Source organism: Corvus kubaryi, unplaced genomic scaffold (assembly GCF_017639235.1).
Source record: "Corvus kubaryi isolate FWS band 111438036 unplaced genomic scaffold, C.kubaryi_AGA036_p1.0 134, whole genome shotgun sequence".
NCBI classification, from domain to species: Eukaryota; Metazoa; Chordata; class Aves; order Passeriformes; family Corvidae; genus Corvus; species Corvus kubaryi.
The window spans coordinates 8123943-8150309 of NW_024580668.1; the positions used below are offsets into that span (position 1 = coordinate 8123943).

The 26367-nt window shown below is 50.4% G+C and overlaps 2 protein-coding genes across 6 annotated transcripts in view; one reads left to right on the forward strand and one right to left on the reverse strand.

Annotated features, from left to right (window-relative positions):
- The window catches only part of SLC12A5 (solute carrier family 12 member 5), a 31609-nt gene extending 26345 nt beyond the window's left edge, over positions 1-5264 (forward strand). For 2 of the 3 annotated variants that reach the window (XM_042049058.1, XM_042049047.1), the window contains exon 26: positions 463-5264. In XM_042049058.1, the coding sequence (XP_041904992.1) occupies positions 463-554 (92 nt within the window). In that variant the 3' untranslated portion in view covers positions 555-5264. The remainder of the gene's footprint in view (positions 1-462) is intronic. The other variant, XM_042049054.1, reaches the window with a different exon arrangement.
- A 624-nt stretch (positions 5265-5888) lies between these two features.
- Positions 5889-25185, reverse strand: NCOA5 (nuclear receptor coactivator 5). Of its 3 annotated transcripts, XM_042049072.1 has the most exons (10): positions 25093-25185; positions 21835-22021; positions 21224-21331; positions 17216-17282; positions 13388-13747; positions 13047-13138; positions 12805-12931; positions 10646-10845; positions 8297-8620; positions 5889-7880 (listed from the first exon to the last, which is right to left on the reverse strand). In XM_042049072.1, exons 2-10 carry the CDS (start codon positions 21995-21997, stop codon positions 7222-7224), a joined length of 2100 nt encoding a protein of 699 aa, XP_041905006.1. In that variant the 5' UTR covers positions 21998-22021; positions 25093-25185; the 3' UTR covers positions 5889-7221. The 3 variants fall into 3 exon arrangements, with proteins under 3 accessions (XP_041905006.1, XP_041905015.1, XP_041905021.1); XM_042049081.1 differs by lacking the exons at positions 21224-21331; positions 21835-22021 and having other exon boundaries at positions 25093-25152; XM_042049087.1 differs by lacking the exons at positions 17216-17282; positions 21224-21331; positions 21835-22021 and having other exon boundaries at positions 25093-25169.
- Positions 25186-26367: the final 1182 nt, after the last annotated feature.

Consider the following 26367-nt stretch of genomic DNA (forward strand, 5'->3'; position numbering starts at 1 on the left):
AAACCCCTCTATGCCGGGGGGACCAGGGTCCACATCTTCCCCAAAACTGGTGGGTCTTTTAGGTGAATGCCAAGAGGCACAGGTCTAGTTCCTGAGGTTGGACCCCCCCCACACCTCCTGCTCCTGGCCGGGTCCAGCAGTTGTCATTCACACCAGCCTGCCCCTCTGGCACCTGGTGGGGCCACATGACATTCCACCTACACCCATGAGTGCAGTGGCACATGACGGGGGCCTGGGCAGAGGTCTGTGGGGCTCAGCCACCTGCTGGCTCAGCCACCATCCCCATCGCACAGCATCAGCATGGGTGGGGTCCCCTGGCCCCTTGGCTTGGGACTGCCCCACCAGCTCCTGGCTCTGGTGTGGAGGTGTCAGTGCTGCAGGCTCAGCTGGGGCTGCGAAGGTATGGCACAGGGCTGTCCCCATGTTCCAGTGTGGAGTTTGTCCTCCTTGACAGCTGTGCAGACATGGAGTTCCTGGAGGTGCTGACGGAGCATCTGGACCGAGTGCTCCTGGTGCGTGGTGGGGGCCGGGAGGTCATCACCATCTACTCCTGAAAGATGGCGCGAGAGAGGTTTGTCTGCACACTGAGAGCCCCGCCACCCCTTTGCATCGTGCTCCCGGAGGGGAGGAGGGAAGGCCGGATGGCAGCCGGTGCGCAGAACCTTCACCTGGCTTTGGCCGTGCCCCTGATCTCTCCATTCGAACTGCAGCACCAGATCTTCCGGGAGCATCCAGCACCAGAGCAGCTGTTCCTCATTGCAACACCACAGCACTGCTGTCCTTGTTTATATATAAATATATACAGTGAACCGCGGACTGAGCACCAGAGCTCGGCGCTGCCGCCACCGCCCGCCCTGGCAGGGCCAGCCCCGCCGCCAGCCCCAGCACTGCCGCTGCAACGCCTGGCTGGGCAGGAGGGCGGCTGTGCCGAGACGGACCTTGGCCCCACCGTGCTGCTACTCCTGCACAGACTCGGCTGGATGCGCCTGTGCCCCGTGCCCGCCGCCTGCGCCGTGCCTCCCTGCGAGGCGCTGGGAGAAGAGAGAGGCCCCCGTCACGCTCCCCTCGCCGGACGCTCCTCTCCCCACATCCAGCAGCGCCCGAGGCTGCCTCCCACGGCGCTGCACCCCTGCTGCCCCTCACCGCCATGGACCCGGACAGCCCCACCTCGCCGCTGCCTCGGCACCGTCGTCTCTGGAGGCTGCTGAGCTTGTGGAGATGCAGCACGATGGTTTGGAGGAGGCAGAGGGTGGGGGGCGGCTGTGAGGGGTCAGGTGCTGGAGCACAGCAAGGCCGTGAGAGCAAGAGCCCTGACCTAGGGTGGTTGCGGGTGTTCCCTGTCCTCCCTGCCTGACTCCAGGCTCTCTCTTCCCTCACGCTCTCCAGGTGCACCAGTCGCGGTGCGGAGCTGCGGTGTCGGGAGCCGCGCAGCGGCCCTGCCATGCGCAGCGTGAGCCGGGGCTTCTCTCGGCGGCTGGAGCCGCATGGGTGCTGGGGACCCCCGAGGCACCAGTGCCTGCTCCTGCCTGGCACAGGGGTGTCCCGGACCCCCACCCTGCTCCCCCGCCTCACTAAACTGGGGGCTCTCAGGGCCCGGCACCAGCCAGCCCGGCTGGCCCCAGCGCCTGCACATATGTCTGGGTCCCCCCCGTGCCCCGCTGCGCTCCCTGCTGCTCCCCAGGGCTTCGCTGCTAACCCAGCCCTGGCCCCGGCTCCAGGCAGTCGCAGATGCTGCCGGGGGCTGTAGGACAGTCTGGATCTGTGTGTATTTTTAACATATGCAAAGGCTGTTTGCTAATCTGACCAGCAAGACCTCACAGTGAGGTGGGGGCTGTAGGGGTCCTACCGCCCCCCGGCATCATGACACTCTCTGACCCGGCTGGCCAGGGCAGCCCAGGCACCAGCCACACCACAGCCGTCAGCCCCCGCGCGGGCAGCAGAGCCCCCGGGGCAGATCAAACACCTCTTATCTTTGGCAGCAGCTGCAGGGTCGCCCCCGCCGCCGTTTCCCAGCCCCTCCCTCCCCCCCCCCCCCCCCCAAGCATCTCTCATAGAAGAGAAACTGAGGCGCTTTTAACAAATGTGAACGGTTCCAGGAACCACGCAGGAAGCGGTGCGAGGGCAGCAGGGTGCCGCTGGCGCCCGCCCCAGCCCCATGTACATAGTGTACATAATACAGTACGTGTATTTTTAAAGTGATCATATTTATGTTAATAGAACCAGATGAAGTCTATATATAGAGATCTATATCTATTCTGAGAGATGCAGGGCTCTGCTAGCACCAGGCCGCAGGGACGGGGAGCTGAGCCGGGCTGCTCCTGCACAAACCAGGAGCCCATCCGTTGCACCAAGTGCTCCAGAGTGGTGGTGGAGGCTGCAGCCTTCCCCGGCCACCAGCAGCCCCTGGGAAAGGGCCAGGTCGCAGGTTCATTCTCTTCTCAATTTAGCTTATTAAGAGTTTTCAGGGAAAAGAAGTCACAGACTTTTCTGAACTTGTTTCACAGCAGATTTGAGCTTCCACTCAAAGTGCAGCCTGCTAAGAGTTGCCCTCTCCCGGCAGCGCTGGCAGCTTTGTGCCAGCCTGGGCCCTGGGGCAGCACTTTGTTCCCGGCCAGAGCTGAGCCCTTGTGCTGAAGCACTCGCCCCCTCCGCCCCTCCAGACGCTCCCCAGTGCTGCTCTGCACTGCAGGAGGCGCAGAGGGAGCTGGTGCTGCTACAGCATCCCCGCGGGTGTCCATCCAGGCAGCAGCTGCCTCCTGCCTGGCATGGGCAGCCCTGACTGGTCCCAGCTCCTTGCCCACCTGACTCCCTGCCAACCTTGACTCCTGCCTCCCTGAGAACAGGAAACCCCTCCCCGGCACCAGCCACTCCAGCCCGTGCTCCCTTTCAGAGCACCTCTACTCCAGGTCCAGGCCAAAGCTATTTGGGGATGCTTGGATAAAAAGCAGTGGGTTTTTTGATGTTGGATTTTTTTTGCTATAAGATACTACTTGGACACACTCCTAGACCAAAACCAAGCCCCAGCTGCACATCTGTGCCTGCTCATACCTTGCTCCTACATTTCCATCACTCCCGAAGTGCCTCCCTTCTCTCCAGAGCAGTCCCAGTCACAGCCAGACTTTCTGCCAGGGTAGCTGCCTGTGTGGCTGCTGGTCTGTGTCACAGATGCTGCTGTGGAAGCTGGTCCCACAGGCATGGGGAGCTCAGCATTTACATGGGGACTGTCAGGCTGAGCTGAGATCTGGCTTCAGCACAGGAGCTCAGGGCTGATGAATTGTGCAGATGCACAGGGCAGCACTCTCCAGTCCTGCTGCTGCCTCAGCAGCCTGGGAGCTGTGGGAAGAGCAGGTAGGGGTCTGCAAGTGAAAAGTTCCTTTAGTTTTGGGAAGGGCAGCCCATGGGAACCAGGATTTGCCAATGTCTAGCTGCTCTGCCCCTTGGAGCTGGCCCTATACCACCACACACAAGCTGACGGGATGTTTCCAGCCTCCCAAAATTATTTGAGGCACTTCAGCAGCAGCGGGGGAGGCACAGCAGCCTGCCCACACAGCTCATGTGTTAGCACCATGTTGTTGGGCCTCGAGCACTTGCCAGCTGCTCTGCCTCTTCACAAGATGCCACTTGCTCCCTGCAGTCGCCCTCTAATTGCAGCTTGGCTGCTGCCCCCTGTGCTGCTGGGCCTGAGGCAGAGAGCGTGGTCCCCTCCTGCCCTGGCACATGGCGCAGGGCAGAGGGCAGAGGCAGGTTATACACAGCCTCTGCCGAGGCTGCAGACAGCAGCCACCCTCGCAGCATCAGGGAGAGGCTCCTCCGTTGGCCGCAGGTACAGGGCAGCCAGGAATGACGTTTGCAGAGCAGTGGTGAGAGCAGCCAGGGCACACTTCTGACAGGTTTGCTTCATCCCCCCAGCATCACCAGTGGATCCCGTTCCCCTCAGCACCACTTCCACCCTGACGGCAAAGGCATGGTCCCGGCTCTCCCACGGAGCAGGAAGGCCATTCCTTTCCATCACTACTGCTGAAAAAAGGCATTCCCCTTCCCCATCCTTCAGCAAGAGCAGGGGGCACAGCTCTGGACAGTCAGGGCTGCTCCACACCCCTGCCAGGCAGTTTGGCTGTGGCAAGACAGGAGCTGGTTTCCACAGCGTGTCCCCTCGCCGTCGGCGGGAGAGGGCCAGTTTTAGCAGACAGCACTGCATGTTAGTTTACAAACCCAGCCCTGCACGTTTGGCCTCTGTGAGTGTTCAGTTTCCCCATGGAGCACCCTTCTGCCGCTCCACCGTGGTGAAGACAGTGTCCTCCTCTGGTAGACATGCAAGTTCCTCCTTGGCACATGTGCAGACACGGTCCGGTTTTTGTTCCAGACAGGAAGGTCTTGACCCCCCAGTTTGTTTTACAGGCAGGCTGCTGCTGGAGCAGCACTGAGCAGCACAACCCATGGGAGGGTGGGCTGGAGTGTGGCCACAGCAGGCAGGGAAAGTTCGGCCAGCACACAGCGCTGGTGGCCTGTGCTCCAGTCCCTGCTGCAGGAGGGCCAAGCAGCCCTGGCCCCTGTGAGTGGCAGTGGGCAGCTCAGGTCACTGTGGCCACCACGCAGCACAGACAGCAAGCCACAGGGCAGCAGAGACAGGAGGCACAGGCAGTGTCCAGCCTGGACGGGTGCTGGTCTGTGGCTGGACGAGAGGAAGGACAAGAGACTGCACAAGGGCAAGAGTTGCACTAGAAGAGTCAAGACCCTCCTCTGTGTAGCAGGACTAAAAACTAGCAGAAAGACCGAAAGGTCTGAGATTTGCTGGTTACAACACTTTCTGTGCTACATGTGCAATATATTTGTTATGAATGTTATCACGAAGTCGGTTCATTCAATACTCTTTTAATCACTGTAGCTAGATGTTCTCTGTCCATTCAAGTGACTTTTATTCGAGTGCAATATTTCAATAGACATGTAGTGACCTAGAATGCTTTGTGTTTTAGAGAATCTGTGTGCAGAGCAATGCAATTAAGTTTAAAACCTTGTAAATAAAACAGGTTGCAAACCAAAAAAAAAAAACCCTATTAGGCTTGCATTTAATTTCTGTGTGTGTTTCAGTGTTGTGCATTAGGCCGCCTCGGTGCAGACCCCGTGTTCTCTGTGCAGGTGTTCATGGAGGAGTGGCTCCTCAGCTGTTGAATGCTCCCTGTTACTGCTTTACTGCTTTACCTGTATTCATTTTTCTAGACTCCTGTCTGCACAAAATGCAATAAATGATTTTATTACACCCTTCACTACTTGCACGGGGACTTTTCACTTGCTTCCAGGTCTTCACAGCTACTTTGCACCATTTCCATAACACGTCCTAACTCTGACAGGGTGCAGATTGCAGAGGAAGCAAAGCACAAGGAGAGGAACAGCCTCTCCGAAGGGATGCAGTTCCCACATTTCACCTCACAAAGATTTCTGGTCACCCCAGCAAAAGTGTTCTACCTGGCTGCAGGATTGTAGAGGTGGAGAAAGGGATCTAACAGGAGGAGAGACAGCAGACAGACACTGCTGTCCAGACTCTGGCTGTGGGATGATGGCAGCATGGAGCCATGGGATGCCAGTGCTGAAGGCACAGGGACTTGCAGCCCTGACCTCACGCTGGCTGTGGCACTGATCCGGACCTGTCCCTCCCACCACGTGTCACCAGAGAGGTTCTGGACCCCTCACATTGGCCATGCCACACCACAACTCCCGGCCTGAGACTACCCCAGTGCTGTACAAGAGTCAGGACCTGTGAGGTCCACACACATTCTGCTCAGCATCCAGTGTGGAGCTTCCAGCACAGCTTATCCAGGAGAGGAGATTAACAGCAAACACAGTGGAATGATGTATTCTGGAAGTACTAAAGTGTCAAAAAATGCAACAAGTAATTTTTCTGGCCTTTTATTAGAAAGTAATGTCCTCTTGTTAACAGCACAGAGATAAAAGAAATGCTACAACACAAACAACCTGGGACAAACAATGTCCTCTGCTTCAATCCACTGCTTTCTTAGTGTCTCTTGGTTCCCTGCAGGAAGCCCACAGACTCCAAGAAGGCCATGACAGGGAGGACCACACAGTTAAGTGATGTTTTGTGTTCTGGTATCAAAGTATGTTCCCAGTTAAAAACACGGGGAGGAATCACTGCCTGATTTACACTCCACTGTCTGCTGCAGCTACTAAAGTGTTGAAAAAACATTTAAAATTATGGTATCAAATCTTGGCACTGCCTCTCCTCCTCAGATGGACCGAACATCCATCAACAGCAATGAGATGTCTGATAGAGCAGCACTGCCCCCAATACCTGGTGACAGGTATTCCCAGAGAGAGCCAGCAGCACATCAGCATGGCTGCAACTAAGCTACACTAACAACCGTGCCAAAGATTGTAAGAAAAGGAAATTCACACGCCAAATTTACCAGCTTGATCTTAACACTGATTACTCAGGGTAGGAAAATTGACAGACCATTTGAAATCTCTGCCTTGGCTGGCAGTTCTTGCGTTGCAGATGTGTGCTCAGCCCACAGCTGCCAGTCTCTGTGAGTGGGCTGAGGTGAGGAACACCAGCCTCCCTGCCTGGACAGGGCAGGCCAGCTGCGGATGGACCGCACAGTCCTGGTTACTGAGGAGTGGTCAGGCATGTGCTTCATGATTTTGGCTGCCAGCACTACCACTGGACTTCCCAAATGGTTTATATGCCATTAAAAGAAGGGGCAAAAAAAAAAAAAAAAAAGGAATCAAAAGAAAAATAGTGCCCATTCCACAGTGGTGGGTGTCTAAGGCCCATCAGTATGCTGCTCTGTTCAGTCCCCTAATTCCTCAAAACCGACAATCCAAAACTACACTGAGACCAATCATTGAGCCCAGACTGCACCTCAATGGGAAGGTGCACCAGGTGCTGGGAGTAAGGAAAATGCAGCAGGATCAATAACTGTGGCAGCTTCTGGGATGGGACAAGACAACCAATGATCCAACACAGTTCAGCACATCGTGCTGTGGAGAAAACTGAGCATTCTGCTCCAAACATTGCTAACCAGACGAAGGAGAGGGAGGGCAGCGCCAGCAACCGTTGGCAGCAATGCTGCAGGGGGTACGCTCTCGCCAGAGTGGAGAGGACATGCATATCCAGGGCATCTGTCCCGGGTCAAGGATGGGAGACTCCTTAAACAGCTATAAGTATGGAATGGCAAAGGGAAGGGGAATGGGCCCAACAGCTCAGCTCTAATAGTGTCGCTGGTAGGCACCCATCGGTTGCTGGGCTGAGGACCCCGTTCGCCCCTGGGCCACGGTTTGGCTCACAAGGTGGGAGAGTGCAGGACCACTCTGGATAAGGGTGTCCAAGGCTTTCTGTACACTGGGGTTGTCAAAGTTGATACCAGAAGACACCGGCCTTTGGGCAGGCACATTGCCAGGCGCAGGGAGGCGGGTTTGGTGCTGACCAAAGAGCGGCTGAGGTTGTGGAGGAGCCCCAGGTCTCGGACCTGTGTTTCTTGAAGGGCCCGGGAGAGCAGGAATCTGCGTGTTTGGAGTCTGCAATCTCTGCTGAGGCTGGTTTAAATTTCCAGCATTCATCTGTGCTGGCCGGGGCTGCCCGCCGGCCAGGTTACCAAAGTTCTGGTTGGGAGTGCTGCCCGAAGAGCCTGCGGAGGCTGTGGGACCACTGTTTGCCACGGCAGCTGCTGCCACCGCTGCCGCCCCACTGTTGAAGAGACTGAGGATTTTTGCTTGAAGCTCCTGTTGAGGAGTAGAAGAGGACACTGGAACAGAGGGAGTAGAGACCAGAGGCTGTGAACTCTGATGAGCCTGAGAACTTGGAAGGTTGGACTGACTACCCAGTGATGATCCTGAAGGTGCCCCCAAAGGCTGCCTTGACATGGGTGCTGGGAAAGAAAGGAAAGAAGGTTAAAGCCCTGCAAATGCCCTTGAAGGGACATCTGAAGAAACCTAATGAAACAGCTCCCAAAGACACAACGTAAGTGAACATCCACCCTCAGATTGGAGCTGCACCGCTCTGGGAACCCAAACCACTCTGCAGAACTGCGTGTAGCAGCCCAACCAGTTATGGCAGTCCTGCTGTTGCCCTGAGAGAATCCAGTATAAAAGGTCTTCCACATGAAAACTCTTCCACATGAAATTGTCTCATGACATGCAAGGACATGTCCATCTCAGTAAAATGAGGTGCTGCATGAGGATATTATGCTCCCAAACTCCTCTGCAGTCCCAGGACTCTTTTCCTGTCCCAGTCCTGAGGGCCACAAACCACATGATAAACCCTGTCTGCGACTGAGGCACTCACCCTGCAGAGGTTCAGTGCTGCCTCGCAGCAACCGTTCCTTCCGGTCTCTCAGGTAATTAATGACTTTATCCATCTCTTCAGCAGTCACATAGCGATTGTCTGCCAGCAGGTTCAAGAGAGTTTGGATCCCGGGAGGGTGACCTCCTCTGACACCCTCCTCCATGGGGGGTGGGCGCTCCCGCTCCTGCAGAACAGCTTCGTCTGCCATCTTGGCAGCCTGCCGGGCGATCTCCTCCCGCTCCTTCTCCCGGGACTCTGTCTTGTAGCGCTCGTAATTTCTTGCCACCAGCACCATGGCATCAGCCTGGGGCATGTTGCGGTGTTCTGCATGAAGGAAGAAATGTTCTGAGTGACCCAAAGTGACCCTGACAGAGGTGCTGTTCCTCCCACCTGCCAGCACAGCCCAGTTAGCAGCAGGAACTGCTCGGGGAGTGTGTGTGCAGGCACATGGGAACAGTTACATTTCCAAAGCCAACAGAAGGCCCACGGCTATCACCCAGCAAGGCCAGCCATTCCTTCCACAGCTGAGGGCTCTAAGCAGTCATCCCATCAGCCCAGAAATGTCTTTCTTGTCTCTCACCAGCTAAAAGGAAAGCAGCTCCCTCTACCTCTCACATAAATCCTCGGTGCTCCGAGATGAGACGGTCCCAGTCATTTTACTGCTAAACACTTGGACAGATCCAAAACTTGCCCTCTGAAGGCAGCTCCCTCTACCTCTCACATAAATCCTCGGTGCTCCGAGATGAGACGGTCCCAGTCATTTTACTGCTAAACACTTGGACAGATCCAAAACTTGCCCTCTGAAGGCTGTATGCTTCCCAGAAAAGGACAGCCATGGGAATATTTTTGTTTCTGTACTGCCAGTGCCTTAACATCTCATGTGCACATGTAGCTGTGGAGGGAGCAGCACTGGCTCAGTGTCACATGGTGCTCACATTCACCACTCTGAGGCAATAAGCAGCAATCAAATTCTTCTGTGATACAATGAGTAATAAGCAATTCCAGTGGTGAGTTCTGAGGTCCTTATTTCCACCTCCCAAAGCACACACATAAACATTCACCTGAACATAGATTTAAACTGGGAAATCAAAAGAGCCTTTACCTTCCCAAAAGTGCCCAAAGCTCTGGGCAGGGTCTTTTTTACAGATGCAGAACAACAAATCCTGCAAGCCTTTTCCTCCTAACAGGAAACTTGGGTTCATTTTAACATTAGGCTTTGTACAAGTTGTGAAGCACTTCCCTGAAACAAACATGCAGGCAAAGGTGGCCACGAGCGGTTGAAGTGAGCATATTTAATCTCTGGAATGAGCTGTGGATGAGCTAATGACTGGGGTTCCCATCAGGTCTGATACACTGGCAGATCCAGTGATGAAAAGAAGCTTTGGCCTCCTGCCAAAGGTTTAACAGGTGTTAAAGCAAAAGAGTTAAGAGTTAAAACTAAAGGCAGTGGGAAGCCTGGTGACAGTGTGTGTGAGCTGTGTGTCTGCAGGAAATGAGGGAACTCTCTTATCACATCTGCATCTGATGTTAAAAAGCCCGGCTTCTCCAGTCCGTGAGCACACACCAAACACTGACTGTGCACTCAGACATTTCCTCTTTCAGATGAACTCACAGAACATTACTTGGGAACACAGCAAGGGAGAAACAACCTTTGAAAGCTCAGCTGTCATCAAACCAGTCACCTGTGTTGACAGATTACATGAACAGGCCTATGACGAGAGCAACAGCTGCTTTCCGCAATCACATTCTGAAAAGGCATTTTTAGTACCTACACCCACCCTCATGCAACAACTAAGTCACACCCTGTGGCGATGCAGAGTGATGTGACAAGTGTAAAGGTGCTAAGAAGGTGGAGCCTGTATACCCAAACACTCTGTAGGTTCTATTTTTTCATAACTCTTCCCAGTTTCATTATCAAATCTCCACCTTTACCAAATCCTTATCAAATCACATTTGATTTTAAAACCTGCCTTTCATTTGTCACATTCCCAACAGGCTCCTTCTGAGAGCAACAAGTGGTAGAGTGAGTTGGGCTGGTATTACTGAGATCTCCCAGAGCAGCGCAGCCCTGGGGTCCATGACTTGCCCTGAGATGCAAAGGCTGGCAGTTTTAGGAACCAAGAACACATCCGAGATTCCCTCTTGGCAGGAATTAGACATTCCTTTTGACAAGGGGCAAATAGAGTATTACGGAAGCTTGTAAATAATGATATTCACATTTATGACATGGTGTCAAGTCATTAATAACTGCTTATGTGACAGCAAGGATGAACTTTGTCCTGTGTGGTTCTGCCGGAAAGAAAGGTTCAGAATGACCACACAGTTCCCAGCCTACTGAGACCTCAGTACCTTGTGGGGTGCCAAACATGATGTTAACAGTGCAAGAACGGTGAACTTGATGCTGCTGGGTGATGACAATGGCAAAAGGAGACCCTCCTCTGCTCACATCGTCCAGGGCTTGCGTCAGTGACATCTCTGTGTTGAGGAAGATCAGGTCCACTACCATGCCCAGATCCCGCACCTTCCGCCCCACTGACTCCGCGTACTCCCTACCACAAAGCAAAGCCAGCAGTTTAACAAGTCAGTCACATACAGAAACAGAAACCTTGGCACTTGCATCCTTTCCACTGTCTCAGATTTGCTTTTCTGATTACTTGCCCAGCTTCATGGTGTTTACCAGGACAGTACTAAAGCAATCCCATTATAGCAATATAAAAGCCCTTATTCTGATCTGAATCAGTCATTTCAGTTCAGCTGAAATAAATTACAAATCAAGCCTTAGCTTAGCTGAGAAACACTGTTTGTAAAGAGATTTACACTATTACAAATTTGTTTACACATAAATGTGCTTCAACTGAATTCATCAGGGGAAGAAATTTACGCCAGAAGAGGTCCAAGGGGTACAGAGCAGAGGAGCCCACCTAGGGAACTCATTTACTCCTGCTTTGTTCAGTATCACACGTGCCTCATTCCTTATTGGCCTGCTCTTTTCTACTAGCTGCTTTCTGCTCTAACCCACTGCCAACACAGCATCTCTGGATCCACTGCTCCTGTACACCCTGCTACAGACTTCCCCTTCCAAGCACAAACCACAGCTCACAAGGCTGAGTTTAAATTACCAAGGGTTTTTTTTAAGCTTACTGTACTTAGAACCAAACCTGCAATACTGACTGCACAAAAAGCCTGAGGAATTCAGTCTGTGTGCACCCACACCTCAAGAAAGAGGGTAATTTTATTGTCTTTGGAGGCAAAGTCTGTAAGAGACCAAAACTGTCCCCTCTTCAACCATCTTTTCAAGAGCTTCCAAGTAAAATCATTGTATCTAAGGCATTCAGGAGTCATCTTTCAACAGGTGTACAGCAGGTGATATCAGTCAATACCCAAGATTTATGAGCAGGCTCCAACTCTTAAGGCTTGTAGCTGTTACAACCAAATGATTCTTGGGACATTAAGCTGATCCTCTGACACAAAAAAATTCTTGTGTCAAGCACAATAACTTGCGGTCTATTAGAATATTTTCCAAAGACTTTTAGCCACCAGGGGATAAAGGATCTAAAATTTCCTCTCAAGATTTGTTCCAATAGGTAATCAACTCCATCAGAAGTTTATTTCTAGTTTCACTGCTTCTGCTGTTCCCATTTCCTGCTCCGTTTTCTACCAGCAGATGAGGCAAGCGCCAGCTGTCTCTTTCTGCCCCACATGTACAGCAAAGTAAAGAAAAGCAACTCCTGATATTTTCCCTGAAGGGTGAAGGAGACAGCTTTAACATCCCCCCTGACAAACATTTTCCCCAGATTACAAGCCATATCTGTGATTTATTGACATTATTTCCTTTCTTTAGCATATTTAATTGTAAAGATACAGACATCAGACTGGTGACATTGTTACAGCCCTCTACTACTGTGCCAGGTGTACCTCCTGTTCCCAAAAGAGTGCCTGCCCCGTTAACTCATTAAGTGCTCAGACAGCCATGTGAGATCACCCTGGTTACTACTTATACCTACTTTCGATTCCGTCCACAACTGCCTTCAGCAGTGATTTTGTATTTCTTGCACATTGGACTAATGACAATGACTGGTGTCTGGCCTAGGAAACAATCTGGCAGGAACTCTGAACGAACACCCCCCAATCCACCCTGACCCCTGCTCTGTACTGTCAACTGGTTGGCACATATTCCTAAGTTCCATATCATGCTATCCAGGAAAAGTAAGTACAGGCCCCTACAACCAGTTGAAATCGTAGGCTTATATGGAGAGTACATATAAAAGTATCAGAGAAGGTATAGCAATAGATTACAAGGCAGAAATACAAGCAAAGCACAAGATACATTTCCTCATCTCATCAACATATGTACCCAGAAGAAAAACGGGAGAGGTAGCTTTCTGGGGACTCTAAAGCCACTCTCTTCAAGAGCAACCTCTAAGACAAAGAGCCTCAAGGCAGGACTAAGTTTAAATCCATTCTCTTCTACCATGCAATAATAAAACTGATTATAACTATTTTCTTACTTTGTCTGTTTATTCACCACTATCACAGAACAATCCACGGGTCTCTCTGCATCAAAACGTCTCTTGATTTCCTCATAGTACTGACGGTACAGCTCCTCCCGGCGCCGCTCCTCGCGCTTCAGGCGGTCTGAAATGAGCCGCAGGGACAGAAGGAGTGACACCCTTCAGACCTGCTCAGAGCACCAGAGCACCACAACCGTAGCACTCCTGCACCCTCCCTTTGAAGCGGTACAGGTACTCACCCTCTGGCTCCTTGTAGCGGTCGTAGTAGGAGTCGTCCTTGCGCCGATAGTAGTCCTCGAGGCGCAGGTAACGGTCGTAAGATTCGTCTCGTCTGCAACATTCAGAAGCAGCACAGGGTTTCCTCCAGCACCATCTCAGGCAGCGACTTTGGCCAACGCATCACACACAGACCTCCCCCAAGTTTAATTTCTGAGGTACCCATCCGCTCCCCACAGGACACGAAGCAGCACCCAACTGTCCCCAGCCAGGGTGATTTGCTTAAACACCTGACACCTCAAACAATTGTGGCAGAAATGCCATAAAAACATCATTTTGGCAAATAGGATCCTGCAGAGTTTACCTGTACAGAGGGTCCCGAGAATCTCTCATGTCCCGTGGATCCCTCACATCTCGTGCATTTCTCATATCCCGCGGATCCCTGTATCGATCATACAGTGGCTCCCGTGGGTCGCGAAGATCTCTAACATCACGTGGGTCCCTCAAGTCCCTTGGATCCCTGATATCCCGTGGGTCTCGCAGGTCCCGTGGGTCCCTGTGGTCTCTGGTATCACGCATGTCTCTAGCTCGAATGTCTCGAGCATCTCTGGCATCTCGCCCGTTCCTGCCATCCCTGCCATCTCTGGGGTCTCTCCGTGGGCTCCCCCGAAGAGGGGAGCGGTCGCGCCTGGCATCTCGGCCATCCCCGTAGGCATATTGCTCTCTGAGGAAAACACCAGGGAAATTCCATTAGCCTGCTAACAACACGAGTACAGTTACCCCTAGATCTCTTACCTGAGGTGCCAAAGCGACCTTTCACAGCAGCTGTATCCTCCCTCCTATCCCACAACAACAAAAATTGATCAAAAGTCATATTTTTGAAGCAGTCTGGAGAAGGTTCTTAATTCTAATATTCAGCACAGCCAAACAAGACCCAGAAAGCTCCTTAATGGAGCATCACTAAGTGTAGAGCACCTGTGGATGAAGTGAACGGGCACTTCAGAAACCATCATTTCAAGGCCTCTGACCTCCAACATCAGCCACAGCTCATCTATCAATCATGTCTGGCAAATTCTTTGAGAGAATTTAAGGTGATGTAGGCTAATACCCACAAATATGTGATAGCCAGGAGTGTTCAAGGGATCCATTAAATTCACTCATCAATGACAGCAGAACACTTGAAGTAACATTATTGGCACAGGATTAAAAAAGGAGTAGCTTATGAGCAAAGGCATTGCAGGTTCCATGTTGTGGTTGGGTTTGTGCTGCTGACAGAAAGTAAAGACAGGTATAGCCTTGTCCTGGACTTGAGGGATAATTTCTGTAAAAAGCCAGTCTTGTGCTTATAACGGCCCATGTTAAGAAGATACTAAACCCAACCAGCACCACATCCTCAGTGGCCACAAAAGGCTTCTCTGTTGGTTCTGAATGATCCATCTCATTCAGACTTTGTATTGCAGTCTTGAGAGGGAAGGAAGAATAATGCTCCAGTCTTCATCTTTTCCCGAAGTAGTAGGGTTTTTTCCAGGTTGCATTCTGTTTTCCAGAGAAGACCATAACTTCACTGTAGTCAAAACCAAACATTAAAAAAAATCTTGCAGAGAAACTACAGAGCTCCATGTGTTTGGACTGGTTTTGCCCCAATATATTGACAACCATCAGGAAAAAAACTCCAGCTTTTAAAATCTTTTTATTTCCCATACTTGACATGACTTTTACAGTCCTCAAACAGCCTAATCTAATTTATGAAAGATAAGCAGAACCTGAGTCTGCATCCACTGCAGTGCAGTCACATAGTGATCACGTGGAGAGAATGAGGTGGATGAGCCCAAGTTTGGTGTCAGGCAGAGCAACAGGAATGAGACGGAAGAGCAGAGTCTGTGCAAGGATTCTGGTGTCAGACACCCAGCTGTGCTAGGAACACCTAAGAGTGCTGGCATCCTCTGTTGGCATGTCAGGTACAAAGCAGTTTTTGGGAGAAATTAAGAGATGCCACCAAGAGCACACACAGGCTCCTCCTCAAAGTGACATACTGAATTTGCAGACAACCAGGTGTAAACTCCTTCAGCCTCCTGGACATATAAATCCACTTTTTGTTTGTGACCTGCATCGAAACCACATCCTGTGAGAGAACATCATAGCCCCTTCCCCCAAAACCTACAATGAACAATGGCAGAAGCTCAGGGGAAACTTCTGACTTGCTCTAATGGATATTAAATCACTGAACTTTCCATAGCTGTGAGACCATTTAGCAAAACAACCAGATGCAGGGGAATTGTTTGGCATATGACATTTATTCCAGCTGGAGCGGGGGTGACCAGAACAGGCCACATTCATTATCCGCAGAGACAAACAGATCCAGAATGAACAACGCACAACTGCGACAGAAGTAGAGATGTGGCACAGGTACCCTCGGCTCTTGTGCCTGCATGGCTTCCCTGCTCAAGGGAGACGGCAGCACAAAGGAAAAGCTTCCACCTTCTTCTTCCACACCTCAGTCACCATGGTCCGACTCCTGCAGCATCAGCACCACCACCTGCATCTGCTGGGGACTCGGCCCTGCTGGCCCAGCACTGCTGCATGCGGTGCAGCGTGGGGCTCCGCAGCACTGGCACTGGCAGCTGTTGTTCCCAGGCCACAGTGTGGTCCAGAGTCCATTGTCCACAGCCATGCCCAGGACTTGATGACTGTGACCCCATTGCCGCCTGTGCCCACAGTGCTGCTTGGGACCTGGTGCTAACCACATGGGATGTCCACAGTGTATGCAGTGCCAGCTGAAATCCAGTGCCTATCACAGCAGCACCAAAGCCTTCGGATGCTGTCCGGTCCACAACCTGGGGTTCACAGCACCACGGCTCATGCACCTCCAGTGCTCCTTAGGACTGTGGCACAGGCACCTGCTCTTGCACACAGCCAGGATGGCACAGGTTGCAATGCCCATGGCATCAGTGCCTGCTGTTTGTCCCTCTGCAGTGTGGTCCGAGGACCAACGCTCATTGTACAGACGCCTGCCCCTCACCCCTGCAGTATTGGTGGCACTGAGGCCAAAGATGTGCCATCAGTGCCTACTGCTCACATACTCCCAGGGTACTCTCACCAGCATCGAGCACATCCCAGGCCCAAGACTTGCTACATCTGCCACAGGAATCCCAGCACTTCCTGGGCCTGATGCCCACACACTGGTCTCTGCAAGCACATTTGGCCCTGTGTAGGGTAAGTGCAGCATGCAGAAGTCCTAGATGGTGCCAAGAATTGCAGCTACTCCTTCTCCGGGCTTTTTTTTTTTTTTTTGTGTAGATGTCTTGCTAGTTGCACTTTTTTCTCATTTTTGGTAATTTAACAGGTCAAGTTAGTAAAGCACACCAGACATGTGGGACCTTGATTACCTTCAAGTCCAACAAGCACCATGGCTTTTCATGGAAAGCTTTACAGCAGAGGCACACAGGGTGGATGCCATGTACCAAGCTACACTGGAGCGTGTATTTGTGTGCTTCCTAGTGATGCTGTGGAAAGGAAACTGAAGTCATCTTCCTGTGACAGGCCAATCCATACGTTCGCCCCTTGCCTGTGGCTGCCCACACAGAGGAGGTGAAGGAGCTGAACGTGCTGTGCCCACTGAGGGGTGGGAAGCCAGAAGCTGGAGGGGACATCAGTGACTGCACAAAGTGGGCTGGCTCCAGGCACTGATAACACAACCACATGGGCAGACAGGACCGTGCAAGAGGCGTTTGCTCTGTCTTGTGTGTCGCTCAAGTGATCTTTTCCAGTCTCATCGCAGCATTGGAAGCTTTCAACATCAGAACAGGCAAGACCCCAAAATTCTCTGCAGCAGAGCACTGGAAACGCTGCAGCCCCTTTGCATTCTCTAGATATGCCTCGGCTTCTCTGATCCTTGGAGGCAGGAGCAAACATCAAGTGTATTCTTCCTCCCAAGTCTCTTACAGCCTGTGCTGCAAAACCAAATGCAGGGCTGCAGTAACGGCAGCAGACACAAGAGTTTCCCTCGTGCCTCCCAAGGTGCCAGAGCCAAAAGGGCTCTCAGAAGTGGAGTGGCCACTTTCCTGCTGGAGCATCACCGTTTGACTGGGGAAGTGGCAGTAGGGAAGAGACACAGACATTTAGCACAGGCCGCTGGGCTCATGCCCTGAAGGCCTGAATTCCTAGTATAACTCACTGCTTCCAGGTACTTTACCTTCGTGTCGGACTGGACCTTGATGAAGCCTTATTCATATTTCTTCTTTCCACTGCTTTATTAATATCTGTAAAGAATAATCAACCCATCTGTTCAATGCTATGAAACAAAAAAAAGATCATCAGCACAATTCAAATGAAAGCAACTTAAGCTCAACAACATCCAGATGGTGCAAGGAAATCCATTCAGCAGAGAGACATTGTCACTTTGACAATTTTTTATTAAGTTTAGATAGTACAACATAATGAAAATTTCATGGATTTCTCTGACTTCAAAATAGGGTGGACATCTTGGGTGAAGTTTTAACCCTGCATGTTCAGGCCTACATCCAGACTCTTTCTTCCATAAGAGAATCTCTTTCTTCTGCAGTCTATGAGCAAGCAGAAAGCGACTCATGGACTCTAGGAGAAAAAGCAGAGTCTGAAAACCTCCGAGAAAGGAATGATGGCCAGCACAGTCTTAAGATCACAGCCAGTCCTGTTCAGCGGAGCATGCTGGTACCCTTGTCAGAAATAATCCAAGGGTTCTCAAAGGGACACGTGCAACTGCCTTCCAAGGGACTGCTGCAGTGTTAAGGTGCACAGCCCCCACCACTGACAAACGGATCCGGGAGCCTGGAACACAGGCTCCTTATGAAGTCAACATGGTGCATTCAAAACACCATTGTTAATGTGATGCAAACTGAGGCAACAGATCAGAAATTTGAAAACTGGTTGGCTTCTGAGCATCTCCGTGAAAAACACCATGAAGGGAAACACCAAGAAGTAAGAGAGCTGAAGAAACAGAATCTTGTCCTCAACCAGCAAAAGTGAAGTTGCCCAGAACTGTCAGGGACCCCCACTGTTCTCAAAGCCTCCCATGACAGCTGACTGGAGATTAAATAATGCACTGGAGGGGGGCAAGAGCAAACAGATAAGTGACTTTAGACATTTTACTGAGAACCTTCTAAGGAAAAGAACCCAAACCTAGGCTGTATCTGCTCCCCCAGAATCTATCAACAATTAACATTTCTGATGACTTATTTGCATTAACTACTTTCAAAGCTCTTGCATGAGAATATAAACATGCCATGATGTCTTTAGGCACACTCAGTCTTAATATCTTCTGTAACATCCCAAACTATCCTTCATTATTTTCAAGATTAAAATTGTAATTAAAGGATCAGGTCTAATTTTTGTTCTTGATGTCAATCAAGCAGCATGTTGCCTCTCTGTGGGGGCAGAGAAGCAAGTACAATCTGAACATTACCTACAACTGCAGCATAACACCACTCACAGGACCCCAGAGCATCTCTCCAGGATCACACACAGCTGCAGGGTCTACTGTTACAAACTACATCTGAAGGACATTTATTCTTGAAATGGTTTTGCTACTAAAGATACGAAAACACTTCTGTGCATTTGTGGAAATACTTGTATAATGCTACACTGGATTTAAACCCTCCCAAAACTTTTTACCTTATTGTGTTATTAACGATTATGTTTACTACTAAGGCAGCATAACTGAAGTAACTGTTCTCTTTGCATTTATTTTTTAGTTGATAATTTTTCCCCTTAAAGTCAAGTGTTATCTTTAAGCAAGACACTAGCTGCTTTCTTTGGTTTAAGATTATTTTTATTTTCTGTTTTAAGATGCCATTGAAGAAACCTATTATGATTTTTACACTTAGTATCATACATTTCTTTCAAATTAAAAATGTATTTAAATCTGCACAAAAATATTTTTCTAGAAGAAAAAAAAAATTTGACAGGGATCCTTTTCTTGTGCAAAATAACACATTTAGTAACATTTTATTTAATGCCAACAGCATTTACAAGTTAAGTATTTGAACACTGACAAAACTTCGGGAAAAAAAAGCCCAAATAAAAAGTCTTCTGTCCTGTAGGATTTTGAGATGACAGAGCCACTGTAATCACACAGTTTAACCTTCTGAACAAACACAGGTGACGGGAACTTCTGGAATCACAATCCTATCTCAAGTGCAGCAGTGGCACTGAACTAGTGCTTATCTTTTAGCAAAACATCCAATTCCAATTTAAAAGTCTTCAGAGCACAGAAACCACCACAGATCCAATAAATTACTCCAGAAGCCAATTACTCTGCTGTTAGAGAAAAGACTTTATTCACATTTAAGGCATTGTCGCACCTGTTCCTACTACACTAAAACTCCCTGATCTCCAGGTCTGTCTGTAACACACAGATCACATCACTCCTTTCTCTTGAGGTTTTTACTAGGGCTCATTCTTTAATTCTAAACCTCTGTCAGGTTTTTCCAAGGCTTTTCCAATTCAGCATTATCCTTTTTGAATCAGGCATACCAAAACTGAGCACTCTTCCAGCAGCAAAATCCCACAGGTACCAAAGCCTCCCTACTTGCACACCTGTGTTTAGCACAGCCAAGGATGACCAAAGCACTCTGGCTGGGTGCAGACCTTCCCTGTCAGCTTCACTTAAAGCTCAGGTCTGTCTGCATCCAGGATAGGAAGTCCAGGTCCCTTCACCATCAATGAGTCAATCATCACTATTTCATCCTCTTTTTAAAACATGTTTTTTTCTCCAAGTCACTTATAAAAGCACTGTATGGCCAGGACTCAGTTTTTCTAGACCACCACTCAAAGCACCGAGAAATTCCATCTATCTTACATCTACTCCATTCTAGATTCTAAATCCATTTAACTCTGTTGTTTTCAACTATTCTTGTTTCTTATCAAATCAAACACCTTACAGCAATCTGTACATCAACACTGCTGCTTCCAGCCCTTGAGCTTGCAGTACTATAACAGTAACTAAGACAGGATTTATTTTGATGGACATTAGTCAATTGCCTTCTCACCAGTGTCAGGTGAAAGAATCCCTTTGTTCCCAGGCACTGATGCCAGGCTCATCCCATTTACCCTGCCTATTGGCTCACCTGCAGCACTCTACTAGCTACCTGGAAACTCCCTAGTTTTCCAAGGCTTGTGGAAAAACACCAGTAACAGACTAGGCAGGTCAGCATTTCACTGAGCCTTACTGATGTTAATTCTTTTGAGAGATCTAGTTTTGGTAGCTGCAGTTTTACCCTTTTTGGTTTTGCTAATGAAATGGAAATTATATTAAATACACCTCCTGCCTCTCCAAAAACAGACAGCAGAAACATTAACTGGTCTTCTCCAGTTAGAAATTTTATCATTGCCAGTCAGTTACCCTTAGCTTCTAAAACAGCCAAAGTTGTTCCTATTTAAGCCTCTACACTTGGATAATGCTGGACATCATTTCTTCTTGTATCCTTCTACCCTTCTTGTCTATTTGCCTTCATTTCCATCTTCAGGCTCTTATTTGTTACTGTACATACACCTTCCCACAGGTTACTATTTATTCCTCCTGTCATTCTTTTTAAAGTCAAACTGTTTTTCTTCAAATTATCATAGGCTTACTTTGAAAGTAATTTTTTTCCTTGCATTTAAAATATTACTCGTGGATTTCTAACCATTCATTTCCGTTTAAGTCTGCTCCCAGCACATTTAGCAGAATTATCTTCATCTTTATGAAAATATCCTTTTTAAAGCACCCAGTATTTATAGCACTGCTTAAAGGCTGGCTCCACTTGTGCAAAAATCCCAGCTAAGTTTACTTAGCCAACTAGCTGCTAAGTGCTGTGACCAATTCCTTTGAGTATGTCAAGATGAAGCCCAGTTTTGGTTTACAAACGTTATTAAACTCTGCGCTGGAGGTTTCAATGATCCCTTTTCAAGGCTTACTTGTTGCACAGTTTCTTACACAGGCTAACAGAGCTTTCCAAATACTAGCACATAAAAATTCAGGGTAAGACCCAGGCAGCAAGGTGAACCACACTGCAGGCGAAGCACACAGCAGGAACTCAGGGGGCAAATACATACTGAGTAAGGTGATCGAGACTAAGGCCAGACAAGTGTCACATTGTGACCCTTCCAGAGGGCTTTAAAACAACAGCACTCTTTCTCCCGAACGCATGCTGGGGTCAGGAGAGCGCGGAGCAGTTTTCCTTACCTAATCTATACCCTTTATAAAGGCGACCCTTCTCACCGTCCAGAGCGGCCTGGACATCTTCTAGACGGTCATACTGCACGAACCCATAGCCATGGTACATGCTGAGGGCTGCAAGAGTTAACAGCAGGGCAAGACCGGTTACAACCACAGACAGTGCTGACCCACACCCGGCCATCGCTAACCCCACCAGCTGTGCTCTACCCAGAAACCACTATGCAAGCTTCCTGGGAAAATCAAATCCACCAGGATCAAAATGCAGAGCTCAAAGACTCTGATCAAGTTCCTTCTGACAAGGCAGTGACCAAAATACAGCCCAGGAAGTGACCAAGATTTAATTAAGAGGCTATGGAGTCACTTGAAAGAGTACTGTGACATCACACTGAGAGCTAAAAGCTAAAACATAGCTCATATATCTGCATTACGTTTGAGTTGTACTGAAGGAATCACTTTTCCAGAGAAAATGCAGGCAGAGAAAATTATCATTAAAAGGTCACTATTTAGGAACAACATTGGTCACTCCTCTCATCATCATCAAATAGCATTTGACAAGCATGAAGCAATATTTCTCACTGAAATCCCTGCCACAAAAAGGCATAAGATAATATACTAACCCCTGATTTTGCCATATTTTGAAAATATCTCTTCCATTTCTTCACGAGTCATGTGGTCTGTGGGCAAATTGCCGACAAAAAGTCTTCTCTCTAAATCCTGAGGATTGGTGCTGTTAGTGAAGTCGCTCTGTTTGATGCTATTGCTCTTGCGTCCTCGAGCCATTTTGCTTTCGTTCCAAATGCAACTCTTCGCAAAAAAAAAAAATGGCCACGCATATAATTTCAATCCATGACATTAAAATTAAACTGGAACAAGATTAAACTTAACAGCTTTGCAGACTAGAAGCCAACTGGGTCTGCTTGACGCAAACTTCACTCCAGAGAAATCTTAATACGAGGGACACAGAGGTCAGGCAAAAACACTCACTGCAGCATTTTGGTCGAGCTTTTCTGTAATACTGAAAGGTAGCAAACCTAATTCTTTTGCAAATAGGTTTTAATGGTTTAACTCCAAACTAAGATACAAATAAAACTAATTTTCCACTAAAATGCCTTAACTTTAAGCTTTTCAACACACCCATTGTTGTCACATCTAGTTCTTCAATCCACTGATAAGAAGTGTTGAAATTTATGCAATATTTTAATAAGCAGAAAGGAAACACTCATTGCAACATTGCATAACAGCACCCAAATATTCCAGTAGGGCTTGGAATGAGGCATCAGGAAATACTGCTGAAATATTCCCAGGTGACCATACCTGGATCACTTCACTACATGTGAAATCTCAGCTTTCCAATCCCAGAAAGCACAGTTTCTCATCTGCATCTCTATTAGACAGCATATCCTTGTCCCCATGGAGATGTCAGCTCCCACAGCAGGCGGGTCCATAGCTGGGAATTTAACCACCCCCAGGTAAATGCTGCACCCTTCCCCACCTTCCCCATGCAGCAAAAGCACATTCCCTTAGCCCACACCCCTGCACACAGCTGGAGCAGTCAGCCACATTCACTGCACAAACTCACCCAAACAAGTAAAAAAAAAAACCCACCCCAGCAAAAAAAAATAACATAACACTGCCAAAGCTAACAAAAAACACCATCCCCGTGATTCTGACTCTCTGGTTTAAAATTCACCATTAGACAAAGCTTAAAGAAATTAATAACACTGAAACTTTCAAGGTGAACTTAAAAGTTTGAAAACTATTTAATAAAGTTGTTCTGCTTCCTAAACATTCATCTACAGGAATGCGGGATGGGATTTTCTGTTTGTAACATGCAAGAAGCCTGCAAAAAGAAAGATGATGAAATTGAGTGTATCAACAGAAACTTTTCCTTTTAATCATGCAATGCCTACAACCAACACACTCCCTAACAGTACCCGAGAGTACATACAATTTAAAAGCAATCTCTAAATAAATAAATGTCAAAAAACATAAGACGGCTCTATATAAATACTTTTGCAACACTTAACTGGCATGAAAAATAAATCTACTCCAGATTTGAGACATAAAATGTATTTATTTATCCTTTAAAGATCAATCAACTTCACATTTGTATCACTCTTCCCCCTTTTTAGGAAACCCTGTGGAGATGGGAGGCAGAGAACACTTCCCTATCTAATGAACTTTTTAAAATTAACTGCCAGAACTGGAGTGAGGAAAAAACCCAACACCCAAACCAAAATCCAACAAAATTAATCTCCTTTATCATATTTGCCCCAATCCCCCTGCAAGTTTGTCCGCATACATACACAGAGTTTCATCTTCCCCGTGAGAAGTACCAAGAAAACCAAAATTTTTTACATGGAAGCAGTGGACTTCTATTCCACTACTCCAGCTCAAGTTCTCATCAGTCGAGGGTGGAGAAGCTTTCAAAATTCCCTCAAAATGATAAAGTGGCAATAAAACATGGAAGGTGCAATCTAGACCAAGTTCCCATTCGGAGCAGGATGCAGTGGTCATGGCTTTCTCCAGTCTGGCTCCAAGCACCACCAGGGAGAGAGATGGGAACACAGAACCCTGTGCAGGTTGTCTCCAGATGCCACAGACACACACAGCAAACAGGTGTCAAACAGGCCTGTAACTGCTGGTAGGACACCTCACTTTCAGTATAAAAAGATGTAAGAAATTCCCTTTTGTTTTCCTGAGGGGTGGGGATAGCTGGGGGTGTCTGAGAAAGAGGCTGCAAGAACTTGCCACATTAAGAAAAACAGAGCGTTATTTTCCCGCTTCTAAACAATCAGTAAATCCCAAACAGAGGAGTTACTCCAGAACTCTCATCTAAGATCATTCACTGCCTCTTACCATTTTCCACTAGGCAGATTACATAGTTAAGGGCTATTTAGCGATCATAAGACCAGAACAAATGAATGTTGTCCCACCTCTGGGCACGCTACATCAGGAGAACGCCTAATTCCCACATTAAGTCTTGTTGTATGGATGCAGCCAGAGAGGCACCGGGACAGTTTAAAGGTGCCAATTCCCCGCGCAGTTACTGTGGGTCCTACGACAGAACAGCCCACGGCACCTCATGAGCCAACAAATCCTCTGGAAATTAATTAAAGCCACAACTCTCTAAAAATCTTACATTTAAAACCAGAGCTGTTTATTAATAGCGCTACAGCTTCAGGAATCAAGATTCTGCTGGAGTGCGATATTGAAACTAATTTGCCACAAGCGAAACACAAGTCTCCAAGAAGTTCGGGGGCAAAACAGAAACAGCCGGCACCGAGAGCCGAACAGCCAGCACGGAAGGCAGAAGTGCCAAGGAGTTTCCCCCGGAGCAGACACGCGCCCTCCCGAAAGCCGGGAGGGTCCTCCTGGGGCAGCGCTGGCACCGCTCGTCCGGCCCCCCGTACCTGGGCAGACGCGGTGCCGCCCACACCGTAACCCGGAGAGCGCCTCCGCCTTCCTCCCGCCGGCAGAACGCGCCCCGCGCCGCCCTTGCCCCGGGCCCCCGCTCACCCCGGGCAGCTCCTGGCGCAGCGGGGAGGGACCCCCGGGCGGGAGCTTCGTCGGCGGCCGCCGCTCCCACCCGTGCCTCCCCCACCTCCGCCCGGGCCTGGGCGCTGCCAGCGCCGCTCAACCCGCGCACCGGCTACTCCGGGGGTGCGGAGCAGCCCCACCGAGCCCCACCGAATCCCGGTGGTCCCGCGCTGCCCGGACGCGAGGCGGAGGCGCGGCCCGCCCGCAGGCCGCGAGGCACGCCCGGCCCAGCCCCAGCCGAGGGCCGGGAGGGACCGGGCCCTCCGCGGGGCTCGCTGCCGTAAGCCTCTCACGTGGGCGCTCCGCGTACCGGGGCCGCGGACCCGCAGACTCACCGCCGGTCCCGGCCCGGACCCGGTGCCCCGTCAGGCCGCCGCCGCCAGGACAAAGGCGCCACCCGCCGCTACCGCACGGCGCCGTCGCAAAGAGGAGGAGGAGGGAGAACAGTCGCTATGGCGACGTACCGCACTTTACGGTGCGGCAGCGTACCGCCATGCCTGCCGAGGCAAAGGCCACTTGCCCTGGTTCCCGGCACGCCCCACGGTACGGCACCGCAAGGCAGGCCGGGAGTTGTAGTGCCGAAGGGGCCGGGCGGCCGCTGGGTGGCGCTATCGGACCTCACGCGGGGGAGGCGGCGGGATCGGGGACGGGATCGGGAACGGGATCGGGATCGGGATCGGGATCAGAGTGGGATCGGGACTGGGGTCGGGATCGGCATCAGACTGCTGTTGGGACCGGAGTCGAAGTCGGGATCAGACCGGGACCGGACATGTGTCAGGATCAGGACCGGGGTGGGGATCAGACCGGGACAGGGACCGGAATCGGGGTCGGGATCAGACTGGGACCCGGGTAGGGGTATGGAGCAGCCCAGACCGGGGCAGCGATTGGGATCAGACCTTGACGGGGACCGGAGTTTGGATCAGTACCGGCATCGGGATCAGACCGGACCCGGGGCCAGGGCCAGGACCGGAGTGCCCCTGCCCCGTTCAAGGGGCGGTGTCCCCGTGCTGCGCCGCCAGCCCCGGAGCCGCCCCGAGCAGCAGCTGTCCCGATACGCTGCCCCGCTCTCCGAGTGGCGGGACCGGGGGCTCTCGTAGGGGCTCCCGCCTGAGCAGCTCCTGCCGACCGGGAGGACCGGGCCCCCGCTGCCTCCCGGGAGCAAGAGGCGCTCACAGCCCGTGGCCACAGGAGACCCTGCTCAGGCAGTGCCCGGCGCCGCGGGGATTTCCCAGGCCGGGCCCAGAAATCCCCTTCCCGCAGCGGCCGCCCCCTCTGCCCTCGAGATTCCCCAGGGACCCTTCGTGCTCCCGAGTGAGTCAGTTCTGGGAAGTGACATTGGGCTGGGGAATCCAGAGCACTGGGTTCCCAATTCTCGCTGCCCGCGGGGAGCACGCTGCCCTTCTCTCCGCGAGCAGCTGTGACCTGGCGATGGCCGATTGTGGCCACCAGCCTCCGGCTGGGGCCGAGGCCGTGGCCGTGACCGTGACCGTGACCATGAGCGGGGAGGCGGCTGCTGCCGTGTGTCCTCTCAGGCATCGCGGCAGTGTGGGCACAATGTGGCCGCGGAGGACGGGGCGGCAGTGCCATAAGTGACCGGGGTACCGAGGGGT